The sequence below is a fragment of the Schistocerca nitens genome, chromosome 10 (assembly GCF_023898315.1).
Source record: "Schistocerca nitens isolate TAMUIC-IGC-003100 chromosome 10, iqSchNite1.1, whole genome shotgun sequence".
NCBI lineage: Eukaryota > Metazoa > Arthropoda > Insecta > Orthoptera > Acrididae > Schistocerca > Schistocerca nitens.
In genome coordinates this window covers 106,159,871-106,174,983 of record NC_064623.1, presented here as the reverse complement: position 1 = coordinate 106,174,983, position 15,113 = coordinate 106,159,871, and the positions used below count along the sequence as shown (strand labels likewise).

The following is a 15,113-nucleotide window of genomic DNA, read 5'->3' as shown; positions in this document are numbered from 1 at the left end:
AATGATAATTCATCAGGTTTGAACCATCTATTCATATTTTCTAACATAAGCCACCTTTCCGGTAAGAGGACAATAGATTATGTGTTGGCACAGTGTTTCTCCCTCTCCATTCTCTTATCATCATCATCAATGCCACAAACATGACACTACTCTATACACACACACAAACACACAAACACACACACACACACACACACACACACACACGACGTGTGAACATGCACGTGGAATAGTCATCTTGTAGGCAGTGTTATCTAAGTTCAGACTAGCTGCTTCGCCCCACCCATTCTCTCTTTAATAATAACATCAATACCACAAATATGACACAGCACACACTCACGTACTCATTGTGGCCAAGCACACGATACAGTCACGCTCACACGATGTAGACCAAGTGCTAGTTCGTGGTTTCTCTGTATCCCTACTCAAATGACCATTATTGTCAACGTCTCAAATAGGATGCTACATTAAACTTGACAAACAAACATTGTGGTCAACCACAGGACACAGATGGTATTGGGACTCCTGACACTCAGTCTAAACAAGTGGTGTAAACAAGTAAATTCAGAGACCAGGAGTCACAGAAGTAAATAAATAAGATTAAGAGATCTGATACTTGCATTATCTATAAAATTTTGGTGTTATTAGAAGGAAACGTAGTAGGTGAATATGTATTGGGGCTAAGAAATGAAAGAGGAAGCCGCCTGGTAGAATTTTGCACAGAGCACAACTTCATCATAGCTAACACTTGGTTCAACAATAATAAAAGAAGGCTGTATACATGGAAGAAGCCTGGAGATACTGACAGGTTTCAGACAGATTATCTAATGATGAGACAGAGATTTAGGAACCAGGTTTTAAATTGTAAGGCATTTCCAGGGGCCGAAGTGGACTCTGACCACAATCTATTGGTTATGACCTGTAGATTAAAACTGAAGAAACTGCAAAAAGGTGGGAATTTAAGGAGATGGGACCTGGATAAACTGAAAGAACCAGAGGTTGTAGAGAGTTTCAGGGAGAGCATAAGGTAACAATTGACAGGAATGGGGGAAAGAAATACAGGAGAAGAAGAATGGGTAGCTTTGCGGGATGAAGTAGTGAAGGCAGCAGAGGATCAAGTAGGTAAAAAGGCGAGGGCTAGTAGAAATCCTTGGCTAACAGAAGATATATTGAATTTAATTGATGAAAGGAGAAAGTATAAAAATGCAGTAAATGAAGCAGGCAAAAAGGAATACAAACGTCTCAAAAATGGTATCGACAGGAAGTGCAAAATGGCTAAGCAGGGATGGCTAGAGGACAATTGTAAGGATGTAGAGGCTTATCTCACGATGGGTAAGATAGATACTGCCTACAGGAAAATTAAAGAGACGTTTGGAGATAAGAAAGCCACTTGTATGAACATCAAGAGCTCAGATGAAAACCCAGTTCTAAGCAAAGAAGGGAAAGCAGAAAGGTGGAAGGAGTATATAGAAGGTCTATACAAGGGCGATGTACTTGAGGATAATATTATGGAAATGGAAGAGGATGTAGATGAAGATGAAATGGGAGATACGATACTGCGTGAAGAGTTTGACAGAGCACTGAAAGACATGAGTCGAAACAAGGCCCTCGGATTAGACAACATTCCATTGGAACTACTGATGGCCTTGGGAGAGCCAGTCCTGACAAAACTCTACCATCTGGTGAGCAAGATGTACGAAACAGGCGAAATACCCTCAGACTTCAAGAAGAATATAATAATTCCAATCCAAAAGAAAGCAAGTGTTGACAGATGTGAAAATTACCGAACTATCAGTTTAATGAGTCACAGCTGCAAAATACTAACGCGAATTCTATACAGAAGAATGGAAAAACTAGTAGAAGCCGACCTCGGGGAAGATCAGTTTGGATTCCTTAGAAATGTTGGAACACGTGGGGCAATACTGACCCTTCGACTTATCTTAGAAGCTAGATTAAGGAAAGGCAAACCTACGTTTCTAGCATTTGTAGACTTAGAGAAAGCTTTTGACAATGTTGACTGGAATACTCTCTTTCAAATTCTGAAGGTGGCAGGGGTAAAATACAGGGAGCGAAAGGCTATTTACAATTTGTACAGAAACCAGATGGCAGTTATAAGAATCGAGGGGCATGAAAGGGAAGCAGTGGTTGGGAAGGGAGTAAGACAGGGTTGTAGCCTATCCCCATGTGATTCAATCTACATATTGAGAAAGCAGTGAAGGAAACAAAAGAAAAATTCGGATTAGGTATTAAAATCCATGGAGAAGAAATAAAAACTTTGAGGTTCGCCGATGACATTGTAATTCTGTCAGAGACGCCAAAGGACCTGGAAGAGTAGCTGAACGGAATGGACAATGTCTTGAAAGGAGTATATAAGATGAACATCAACAAAAGCAAAACGAGGATAATGGAATGTAGTCGAATTAAATCGGGTGATGCTGAGAGTATTAGATTAGGAAATGAGACACTTAAAGTAGTTAAGGAGTTTTGCTATTTGGGGAGCAAAATAACTGATGATGATCGAAGTAGAGAGGATATAAAATGTAGACGGGCAATGGCAAGGAAAGCGTTCCTGAAGAAGAGAAATTTGTTAACATCGAGTATAGATTTAAGTGTCAGGAAGTCATTTCTGAAAGTATTTGTATGGAGTGTAGCCATGTATGGAAGTGAAACATGGACGATAAATAGTTTGGACAAGAAGAGAAAATAAGCTTTTGAAATTTGGTGCTACAGAAGAATGCTGAAGATTAGACGGGTGGATCACATAACTAATGAGGAAGTATTGAATAAGATTGGGGAGAAGAGAAATTTGTGGCACAACTTGAGTAGAAGAAGGGATCGGTTGGTAGTTCATGTTCTGAGGCACCAAGGGATCACCAATTTAGTATTGGAGGGCAGTGTGGAGGGTAAAAATCGTAGAGGGAGACCAAGAGATGAATACACTAAGCAGATTCAGAAGGATGTAGGTTGCAGTAGGTACTGGGAGATGAAGAAACTTGCACAGGATAGAGTAGCATGGAGAGCTGCATCAAACCAGTCTCAGAACTGAAGACCACAACAACAACATATAGTGTGTCTCTGTGGTGGAGATTAGAAAAGTGAGTCGACCCAAGGTAGGTCACTGTAGTATGTATGACTACTTAAAATGGTCATTCGTTGCGGTCTGTTGGTCCTTATTTTAATCAAGTATTTGAATAACCATTACAGATAGCTTGCACTTATTGGTTGTAATACATACTATTTAGTTTTACAATCCCTCTTTGCCCGTAAAGGTATATTTGAGCACTGGAAATCCAACTATACCGAAGCCCTAACCGCAGTGTAATTTCTATCTCCACCTCAGGCTGCCAAGCTGAACATCAACGCAGACGTGAACAAGCAGATGGTCCAGGAGCAGATGGGATACATTCTGGGAGACACCGGGTACAGCTACGTGGTCGGTTTCGGCAGCAACTACCCGCACAGCCCCCACCACCGTTCCTCGTGAGTACTGACCTCCACTTCTTACTTACTGGCAGACCGAGCGAGGTAGCGCAGTGGTTAGGCACTGGACTCGCATTCGGGAGTACGACGGTTCAATCCCGCGTCCGATCATCCTGATTTAGGTTTTCCGTGATTTCCCTAAATCGCTCCAGGCGAATGCCGGGATGGCTCCTTTGAAAGAGCACGGCCGACTTCCTTCCCTCTCCTTCCCAAATTCGATGAGACCGATTACCTCGCTGTTTGGTCTCTTCCCCCAAACAACCCAACCCTACCTTACTAACTGGCAAAACTGAAGTCTCTTCTTCAGATTATATTACTTTCAGCAGAACATTCGTGCTTCGTAGTAAAGCAATAATTTCAGGGAGGGAAGATAATAAATTTCTGCTGGCGATGATGTCATTAGGACAGGAAAGCATCGTTGTTGCACCATCGTAGGAAACTGTGGTAAGACTTGAGCGAAGTTGTCACTTGTGATGAATAGTAGGTCTGTTTTTAACGGTTTTAATGCGAAAGAATTCGTACCGCGAAGTTAAATAACCTAATAGTATCTCGTCACAAGATTAGTGGGGAATTTCTTGACCATGTCATATTGTACAGGGCTGGCCAAATATGAGTGTTTCCTGAAAAGAAGTGGTTTAGAAAGATGTCTATTGACACACAGTCAACATGGGTTTAGAAAACATCGTTCCTGTGAAACACAACTAGCTCTTTATTCACATGAAGTGTTCAGTGCTATGGACAAGGGATTTCAGATCGATTACGTATTTCTGGATTTCCGGAAGGCTTTTGACACTGTACCACACAAGCGGCTTCTAGTGAAATTGCGTGCTCATGGAATATCGTCTCACAAGCAGTTATGTGACTGGATTCGTGATTTCCTGTCAGAGAGCTCATAGTTCGTCGTCATTGAAGGAAAGTCATCGAGTAAAACTGAAGCGATCTCTGGCATTCCCCAAGGTAGAGTTACAGGTACTTTGCTGTTCCTTATCTGTATAAACGATTTGGGAGACAACCTGAGCAGCCGTCTTAGGTTGTTTGCAGATGACACTGTCGTTTATCGACTAATAAACTCATCAGAAGATCAAAACAAATTGCAAAATATGTAGAAAAGATATCTGAATGGTGCGAAAATTCGCAATTGACCCTAAATAACGAAAAGTGTGAGGTCATCCACTTGAGTGCTAAAAGGAATCGGTTGAACATCGGTTACACGATAAATCAGTATAATCTAAAAGCCGTAAATTCAACTTAATTCCTAGGTATTATAATTACGAACTACTTTAATTGGAAGGAACACATAGAAAAGGTTGTGGGGAAGGTTAACCAAAGACTGCGTTTTATTGGCAGCACAGTTAGAAAATGTAACATATACTAAAGAGACTGCCTACACTACGCTTGTCCGTCATCTGTTAGAATACTGCTGCGCTGTGTGGGATCCTTACCAGATTGAGCTGACGGAGTACATCAAAAAGTTCAAGGAAGTGGAGTACGTTTTGTATTATCGCGAAATATGGGAGAGAGTGTCACAGAAACGATACACGATTTGGGCTGGACATCTTTAAAAGAAAGGCGTTTTTCGTTGCGACGGAACCTTCTCACGAAATTCCAATCACCAACTTTCTCCTCAGAAAGCGAAAATATTTTGTTGACACCTACCTACACAGGGAGAAACGATCACCACTATAAAATAAGGAAAATCAGAGCTCGTACAGAAAGATATAGGTCTTGGTTCTTTCCGCGTGCTATACGAGATTGGAATAATAGAGAATTGTGAAGGTGGTTCGATGAACCTTCTGCCAGGCGCTTAAAATGTTATTTGCAGGGTATCCATGTGGATGTAGATGAAGATTTTTAAGTAAAATAAACTTTGGTATATTACTCTTCATGTCTAGATATTAATTTCTCAACATAGTCACCAGCGACGAATGTATTTCAGCCAGTGGGAGACCAATTTGATGACACCATCACTACAGAATGTTTGACTTTGTTGAGGGAGCCACAACTTCACGTCTTTTTGAACTGTTTCATTACTGTTTAAGCGAAGTCCTCAAAGGAGCTCTTTAAGTTCTGGAATATGACGAAAATGGGAACAGGCTAGGCCGGGAGCGTCTGGAGGAAGATCGACGACAATGAACCCAAGGTGTCGCATTGTTGCAGATGTCGCAGCGCTCATGTGTTGCCTGGCATTGTCACACTGAACGAGTGGGTCCTCCATGTGTGAACGAACTCGTCGAATTCGAAAGAGTATTACAGCAGCGACACAGTTACGTTACACACCTCCGTGTTACACGCTCCAGTTCGGAGCTCTCTAGCGGCAGAGAGCTGGAGATATGGTAGACATGAAGACAGAAGATATAAAATGTTTGTCTGTTTACTTCAAAAAAGTCTAAGATATTTCCTATACTAAATTCAGAGGCACTACTTTTGAGCTTGTCTTCGTAAAAGTGGCCTCGAAAATATTTGATGCACCAAGACAGGCAACCCAACCTACATGTTCCGCACATAGAGTAGATGATATAAAGTGGGGTGAGTATGTTAAAAATGTTCAAATGTGTGTGAAACCTTATGGGACTTAACTGATAAAGTCATCAGACCTTAAGTTTACACAATACTTAACCTAAATTATCCTAAAGACAAACACCCATGCCCGAGGGAGGACTCGAACCTCCGCCGGGACCAGCCGCACAGTCCATTACTTCAGCGCCTCAGACCGCTCGGCTAATCCCGCGCGGCGCGTATGTTAAAGTGCTTGAAGTATATCTCGGACTAGTATTTATTTTGCCACCATCTATAATAATTTTATATATATAGTACTAACAATGGATATGAAATGGTCATGTACAATCAGCGTTAGATTTGTTGGAAGATTTCTGTGGAAGTGCAACAAATTCTAGAGCACTGCTTCAGTGTTTGGAGTCCTCATCAATAGGGCGTGACAGCAGACAAACTGGTGGGACCGCAAAAAGTAGGTATAACCTTTACGAAAATGTAACGGAAGTACTTGGAGAACTTAAATAAGAGTCCTTTGAAGGAAGACCAGTAGTTACCATGAAACAGCATCTGGGAAATTTATAGAACTAGTATTCTCAGTGGACTGTGCCAGCGCTTTGATGTCATCACCATATATTCTTTGCAGGGGCCATGAGGATGAGATACGAGAAATTAGAAAACGTACAGAGGCATCTAGCCTTATTTTCGCGGGTCAGTATGAGAATAGGAAAGAAAATCGATGGAAAGATGACCTACGCCATCCAGTGAAAGGTCGCTTGAGGAGTAGATGTACAGAGGGAGCACAGGCTCAGAAAACACAGACGTAGGCGAGGGCTTCAGATGTTATTTTCAAACGAAACTCCCCATCAGTTGAAAGCATACATTTTAGTGGTCAGTCAGGCCGGAAAAAATATTCTGCAAGAACAGCAACAACGACGACTGCAGAGAATCGTTCAACACGACAGAACTGCAACCCTTCCGCAAATTGCGCAGATTTCAACGCTGGGCCATCAACAAGTGTCAGCATGAGAACCATTCAACGAAACATCATCGATATGGGCTTTCAGACTGCACGACACACAGCATTACACCTCACCTGGACCCGTCAACACCGACATTGGACTGTTGATGACTGGAAACATGTCGCCTGGTCGGGCGAGTCTCGTTTCGTATCGAGCGTATGGACGTGTACGGGTATGGAGACAACCTCATGAATCCATGAACCCTGTATTTCAGCAGGGGACTGTTCAACCTGTTGGAGTCCCTGTAATGGTGTGGGCGTGTGCAATTGCAATGGCCCCTGATACGTCTAGATACGACTCTGACAGGTGACTCTTACGTAAGCATCTTATCCAATCACCTGCATTCACTCATGTCCACTGTGCATTCCGACGGACTTGGACAATTCCAGCAGGACAATGCGATACCTCACAAGTCCATGCTCGTAATTGGTACAGAGCTGCTCTACAAACACTCTTCTGAGTTTAATATCTTCTGTTGGCCACCAAATTCCCCAGACATGAACATTATTGAGCATATCTGGGATGCCTTGCAACATGCTGTTTAGAACTCCACCCGTTCGTACTCTTTCGTATTTATGGACAATGCGATACCTCACAAGTCCATGCCCGTAATTGGTACAGATCTGCTCTACGAACACTCTTCTGAGTTTAATCTCTTCTGTTGGCCACCAAATTTCCCAGACATGAACATTATTGAGCATATCTGGGATGCCTTGCAACATGCTGTTTAGAACTCCACCCCTTCGTACTCTTTCGTATTTATGGGCAATGCGATACCTCACAAGTCCATGCTCGTAATTGGTACAGAGCTGTTCTACGAACACTCTTCTGAGTTTAATCTCTTCTGTTGGCCACCAAATTTCCCAGACATGAACATTATTGGGCATATCTGGGATTCCTTGCAACATGCTGTTTAGAAGAGATCTCCACCGCTTCGTACTCTTTCGTATTTATGGACACCCTTGCAGAATTCATGTTGTCGGTTTTCTCCAGCACTACTTCAGATGTTAGTCGAGTCCATGCCACGTCTGGTTGCGGCACTTTTGGTTGCTCGCTGGGGCACTACACAACATTAGGCAGTCATACCAGTTTTTCTCAGTGTATATTAAGAAAAGAAAGTGGTAGCTCAACCAAAAAATGGTGCAAATGGCTCTGAGCACTATGGGACTTAACATCTATGGTCATCAGTCCCCTAGAACTTAGAACTACTTAAACCTAACTAACCTAAGGACAGCACACAACACCCAGTCATCACGAGGCAGAGATAATCCCTGACCCCGCCGGGAATCGAACCCGGGAACCCGGGTGTGGGAAGCGAGAACGCTACCGCACGACCACGAGATGCGGACGTAGCTCAACCTGTCGAATTAATAGTCGACTATAATATCACAGTTAGGTATGATGTGAAGAGAAAATATTACAATTACATCAATACTGTAACTGAAACAATACAAAAAGGGACTGAAGTAAACGCCCCAGTACAAAACAGTGATTACAGGGCTCGTAAACAACACGCTGTTGCTCAAGAAAAACGCATACATTGCAAGGTAAAAGGCGCATCTCTGAGAGAGAGCGAGAGGCGTACGGTCTAATGATGGCACATGGTACTAGAACCGAGTGGGTCTACCTCAGCTGCAGCATAGAAGTGATGGCAGCTGGTGGCCATCACACTTTTAATAAGTGTGATTGTCGCATCTAGCAACTAACAAAGCCATATATTGATTCTCCGACTAACTGGTATTACGACTGCCTGATGTCTGTAGCACTCACTTAAACTCTCTCCACGTGAATGGCTGGCTAAGCTTTTCTCACCGAACCCTCTTGTGGCTACAATAGTTTACCACTGCTGCAGAGTGTGCCAACGCAAATTGCCATCAGCATCACAAGTTGCCATCACCATCTCTCAAGTTCCGCACGACGTAGTGTTAATCTGTAAACTGCAGGTCTCAGTGACAATAAACTGTTTGCAGGTCGTGCCCTGATGCGCCGGCGACGTGCGACTGGAACTTCTACAACTCGGCGGAACCGAATGCGCACGTGCTGTACGGCGCGCTGATGGGCGGACCGGACGCGAACGACGCCTTCACGGACACGCGTACCGACTGGGCGCACACCGAGCCCACGCTGGACTACAACGCCGGCTTCCAGGGCGTGCTCGCCGCCATGATCCAGCTCGGCCTCTAGGGCAGCCAACTCACTGCGCGCCAGGGATGCCAACCTGTGGGCGCGCCAGCAGCCTGCCCCCACAATGTGGCTGCTTCTCCACACTATTACCAACCATTTTGCGTTTTGTAAGAAACAATTATATCGCCTTTGCTTTACCTGTTCAAAACGCCTCTGGCTGTAAATAAAGTGGTTTAGATTTTAACAGAAAGAAACCTAATGCTTCCGAGGATCAACTGCACAGTGCAGCACGGCTGCCATCCTGACAAACGAGCGCCATCCTACTCAGTAATCGTGCTGCATCTCTGTTGCGACTGTTGTGCACCAGTTTATATTCTCTCAGTATTCTACATCGATTTCATGACAAATCAGTTACCCTTGGCCATTGAAAATGGTTGTCAAAAGACTTTGGCTACAAGTGAAATAGTTTCGTTTTTGAGCTAAAAATATCAATTACTGTTTGCAGCGCAGAAAGCAGTAATTCCACTATGCACCAGTGCTGACAGTCTGCCAATCCAGTACAGCCTTTTCGGAAATCGTACTATATCTACATTATCTCTGCTGTGTTACCAACTTACCATTTCCTACGATTTTGCGAGAAACCTTTAGCTGTTAAAAAAGGTGATTCAAAAAATCAGACTAGGAAAGAAATATCGTTCCTAACACAAAAATATCTGCTACTGTAGTCACTGTTACAACCCAGACTATGTCATTCAGTAAGTTATTTTCATTTTGAAGAATATTTCATTTCTCTGTAACATTGATAATACGACCAAAGATAGGGCTCCTGCGAGAACAAAGGAACATTTCACGTCATCAGCCGACCTCTGAGTGAGCTTACTCATTAAACGGGCCAAAATTATGACACCTTACGGCTTCCAGTGTGTAAGAGGTTTTAAGGGGTGAGAGCAAAGAAACTGGTAAAAATTTAGCTAATATGACACAGACTTGACATAGTAGCTCAGGGAAACGCAATGACAACCTAGATTATCTACAACCGTAGATAGCTGATTTTCTAACATTTTTGATTCTGAGAAACCTCTCTTTCAGAACAAATTTTACATTGTGAACATTCATTATCTTAAATTTATACCTGATACCAGTACGTAGCGTCCGCAGCTCGTGGTCGTGCGGTAGCGTTTCCGCTTCCCGCGCCCGGGTTCCCGGGTTCGATTCCCGGCGGGGTCAGGGATTTTCTCTGCCTCGTGATGACTGGGAGTTGTGTGATGTCCTTAGGTTAGATAGGTTTAAGTAGTTCTAGGGGACTGATGACCCTAGATGTTAAGTCCCATAGTGCTCAGAACCATTTGAACCATTTGAACCAGTACGTAGCCAGCTGTAGTGCCCAACAATCAGTGTGCGTATGTGTTTGCTTTGTGAGCTCCTCTATGGGTTTAGTCAATTGTAAAGTTAGTGTGTAAGTACTAGAGTTCAAAAATGGTTCAAATGGCTCTGAGCAGTATGGGACTTAACTTCTGAGGTCATCAGTCCTCTAGAACTTAGAACTAATTAAACCTAACTAATCTAAGGACAACACACATCCGTGCCCGAGACAGGATTCGAACCTGCGACCGTAGTGGTCGCGTGGTTCCCGACTGTAGAGCCTAGAACCGCTCGGCCACACCGGCCGGCAAGTACTAGAGTTAACTTGATTTGTATTTTGTTCTCCTAACATTTCGCTATCCCTTTTTCTTTCTTGGGAAATGTTTCAGCATTGACGACTTGCTAATATCTCAAACGGATAACTACACCACTTGTGTGAAATAAGCTTAAAGTGCACTCTAAGACAAAGAAAGCGACGCACGACGAAGGAATTATCAGAATTGGATGGAAATCTGTACATTTGATGTGCATGTACACAGAAGCAAATGATTACAATTTCAGAAAAATTGGATAATTTATTAAAGAGAAAGAGCTTCACAAATTGAGCATTGGTCCACCTCTGGCTCTTATGCAAGCAGTTATTCGGCTTGGCATTAATTGATGGAGTTGTTGGGTGTCCCCCTGAGCGATATCAAGCTGTATTTTGCCTAATTGGTGCTTTAGATCGCCTGCATTTCGAGCTGGTTGGAGACTCCTCTCCATAATGCTCCAACAGTTCGCAGTTGGGTAGAGATGAGGCGACTTTGATGGTCAAGGTAGGGTTTTGCAAGCACGAAAACAGGCAGCAGAAAGTCTCGCAGTGTGTGGGCGGGCATCATCTTGCCGAGGTGGACCAAAGTTTTACTGATTTGCTGAATTAGTGAGGCTCTTCCTCTTGAATAAATCACCAAAGTTTTTCTGAAATTTTAATCATTTGTTAGTCCATACATGGATATTAAGGCTACTGATTTCCGTCTGATTCTCATAATTTTTTCGTGGTGCGTCGTATCTCTGTCTTACAAGGCAAACATTAACATAATTAGTAAGGACTAGTCTCATCACGTCAGCTTTTGTGTTTTCGAATGCACCACAAGTTGGTAAGAAGTGGTTCGATGTCTACTACAAAAAATGCTGTATATTGCTTACACTGTTCTGCCGTCTTACATTTATGTCCTTATCGTTTAACTGAACACGCAGTGCCTCAAATAAAGCTTTCATGGAGTACTTCCTCCAATAATTGCTCCAGTTTCCGAAATGAGTCCGTCGATATGCAGTCAAGTGTGCTCTGTTTTGAAACTTCCAGGCAGATCGAAACTTCGTGCTGCCACAGGATTCGTACCTTGAACCCTATCATGGCTGTCAAAATTCTCTTAATGCAAGAAGTGGCTAGGCTGCGAAAAGAAAGAAGAATACTCTTACAATAGCCTGGTGCCAGACATCAGGCGCGAAGGTATAACACTCCATATGACTAGTTGACAGTATGCTGAAGAAAGGGCAGCGCTATAATGGATATCAAGGACAGCATCGTCTGCCACGAAGATGACTAGCAGATGTAGGCCTAGAGCCAGGATGTTACATAGCATTCTAGGACGTCATTAGGTAGATGTTCGGAAGAATCAGGGAAAGGCTACGTGATCAAAAGTATCCGGATATGCCCAAAAACATACGTTTTTCATATTAGGAGAATTGTGCTGGCATCTGCTACCAGGTACTCCATACCAGCGACCTCAGTAGTCATTGGACATCGTGAGAGAGCGGATTAGAGTGCTCCGCAGAGCTCACGGACTTCGAATGGTGTCAGGTGATTGGGTGTCACTTGTGTCATACGTCTGTACTATCCGGACACCCCAAGAAACATATTAGGTGCATTGTGCTGTCACCTACTGCCAGGTACTCGATATCAGCGACCTCAGAGTCATTAGAAATCGTGAGAGAGCAGAATGGGGCGCTCTGCGGAACTCACGGACTTCGAATGAGGTCAGGTGACTGTGTGTGAATCGTTTCATACGTCTGTACGAGAGATTTCCACACTCCTAAACATCCCTAGGTCCACTGTTTCCGATGTGATAGTGAAGCGGAAACGTGAAGGGACACATACAGCACAAAAGCGTACAGGCCGACCTCGTCTGTTGACTGGCAGAGACCGCCGACAGTTGAAGAGGGTCGTAATGTATAATAGGCAGACATCTATCCACACCATCACATAGGAAATCCAAAGTGCATCATGATCCACTACAAGTACAGCTTCTACAGTCTACGAAGTTGAGCCCACAGCAATCCCGTCACGTTATTCATTAAATTAGCCCTTAAGTTTAAAAGCATATAAAAGTTTGAGGTCGAAGCTCACCAGTACGGCCGCTATGTATACTTTAACTGTGCGCAGTATTTCCAAAAAATGATTTTAATGCTTCACAAAAGCGTTTTGACGATAAGAGATTGAAATGTTACTAAACTACAGTCATGCTCATAAATTAAGGCTAATGCTGATACATGGTGAAACAACGCTCTGGAGGGCTATTTGCGGGTTTAAATCACCTCGGGGTATGACCATGCGGTGCATCTGACCTGCGGTCGTCGCACGGTGGCGCTGGCAGCAGTCCACATACTCAGAGATGTGTCGGTGCATGTCAGAGTACGGTGCAGCGAGTAAGTGTGCAGACGTTTTCAGACGTGCTAATGGTGACTGTGTGTTGAAAATTGCTGAAAGAAGACACATTGATGACGTTATGAAGGGTATAATACTAGGGCGACTGGAGGCTGGTCAAACACAGCAGGCCGTAGCACGAGCTCTTCGTGTGCCACAATGTGTGATCTCAAGATTGTGGCAACAATTCCAGCAGACAGGAAACGTATCCACGCGTTACAGTATTGGACGTCCACAGTGTACAACACCACAAGGAGACCGACATCTCACCATCATGGCCCGCAGACGGCCACGGAGTACTGCAGGTAGGCTTGGGCGGGACCTTACCGCAGCCACTGGAACAGTTGTCTGCGGACACACACTCTGCAGACGACTGAACAGACATGGTTCATTCGCCCGGAGACCTGCAAGGTGCATTCCACTGACCCCTGGTCACAAGAGAGCCCGTAAAGCCTGGTGTCAAGAATACAGTAAATGGTCATTGGAACAGTGGTCCCAGCTTATGTTCACGGACGAGTCCAGATATAGCCTGAACAATGATTCTCGCCGGGTTTTCATCTGGCGTAAAACAGGAACCAGATACCAACCCCTTAATGTCCTTGAAAGGGACCTGTATGGAGGTTGTGGTTTGATGGAGTGGGTTGGGATTATTGGTGCACGTACAAAAAAATGGTTCAAATGGCTCTGAGCACTATGGGACTTAACTTCCAAGGTCATCAGTCCCCTAGAACTTAGAACTACTTAAACCTAACTAACCTAAGGACATCACACACATCCATGCCCGAGGCAAGATTCGAACCTGCGACCGTAGCGGTCGCGCGGTTCCAGACTGTAGCGCCTAGAACCGCTCGGCCACCATGGCCGGCGGTTCACGTACACCCCTGCATGTTCTTGATAGAGGAACTGTAACAGGTCAGGTGTATCGGCACGTCATTTTGCACCCGTATGCCCGCCTTTTCAGGTTTGCAGTGGGTCCCACCTACCTCCTGATGAATGATAACGCACGGCCCCACCGAGTACCTTGAAACAGAAGTTATCAGTCGAATGGCGTGGCCTGCCTGTTCTCCGGACCTAAACCCCATCGAGCACGTCTGGGATGCTCTCGGTCGACGTATCGCTGCACGTCTTCAAACCCTACGACACTTCAGGAGCTCCGACAGGCACTGGTGCAAGAATGGGAGGCTATACCCCATCAGCTGCTCGACCACCTGGTCCAGAGTATGCCAACCCATTGTGCGGCCCGTGTACGTCTGCATGGTGATCATACCTCATATTGATGTCGTGGTATATGCGCAGCAAACGGTGACGCTCTGTAGCACATGTGTTTTGGGACGGTTTTCTCAAAATCACCGATACTGTGGACTTGCAGATCTGTGTCGTGTGTGTTCCCTATGCGCCTGGGCTATTATCGCCAGTTTTGTGTAGTGCCACTTTGTGTGGCACCACATTCTGTAATTATACGTAATTTATTAGCATGAGTGTAGTTTGGTGGACTTAGCCTGTTTAGCATTTCTGTGCAAATTCGTTTAGAATAATCAGTGTTAGTAAAATTCCTCTGGGTTTGTGACCGCACTGTCAGTATGTAAAGCAACCGACGTTTTGGTCATTGTAGCAAGTGACCTTCAGGATATCTTTGGATCATGCCAAGTGATAATTTTCTTTTCTAAGGTCAATGAATAAGAGATGAAGTGTAGATAGTGCGTACTCTTACGTTATTTACATGAAATTTATTCTGAATAACACAGGAAGTACAGTTTGTCACGTAGCCCCTTTAGCATGCTAATCCTCTAATTTTTTCCTGCGTCTGAAGTACACACATACACACGCACACGCACACACACACACACACACACACACACACACACACACACACACACACACACACACGCGCGAGCTAGCGCTTCTGCTTGCTCACACGAATGTTGCCGCCCCTGGGGTTTTTGTTGTTATTG

The 15,113-nt window shown here is 44.2% G+C and overlaps 1 protein-coding gene across 1 annotated transcript in view; it reads left to right on the top strand.

Moving 5' to 3' along the window:
• The window catches only part of LOC126210530 (uncharacterized), a 63,009-nt gene extending 53,639 nt beyond the window's left edge, over window positions 1-9,370 (top strand). The window contains exons 7-8 of the mRNA XM_049939782.1: window positions 3,341-3,480; window positions 8,963-9,370. Coding sequence (XP_049795739.1) covers window positions 3,341-3,480; window positions 8,963-9,176 — 354 coding nt within the window. The 3' untranslated portion in view covers window positions 9,177-9,370. The remainder of the gene's footprint in view (window positions 1-3,340; window positions 3,481-8,962) is intronic.
• The last annotated feature ends 5,743 nt before the right edge of the window (window positions 9,371-15,113 follow it).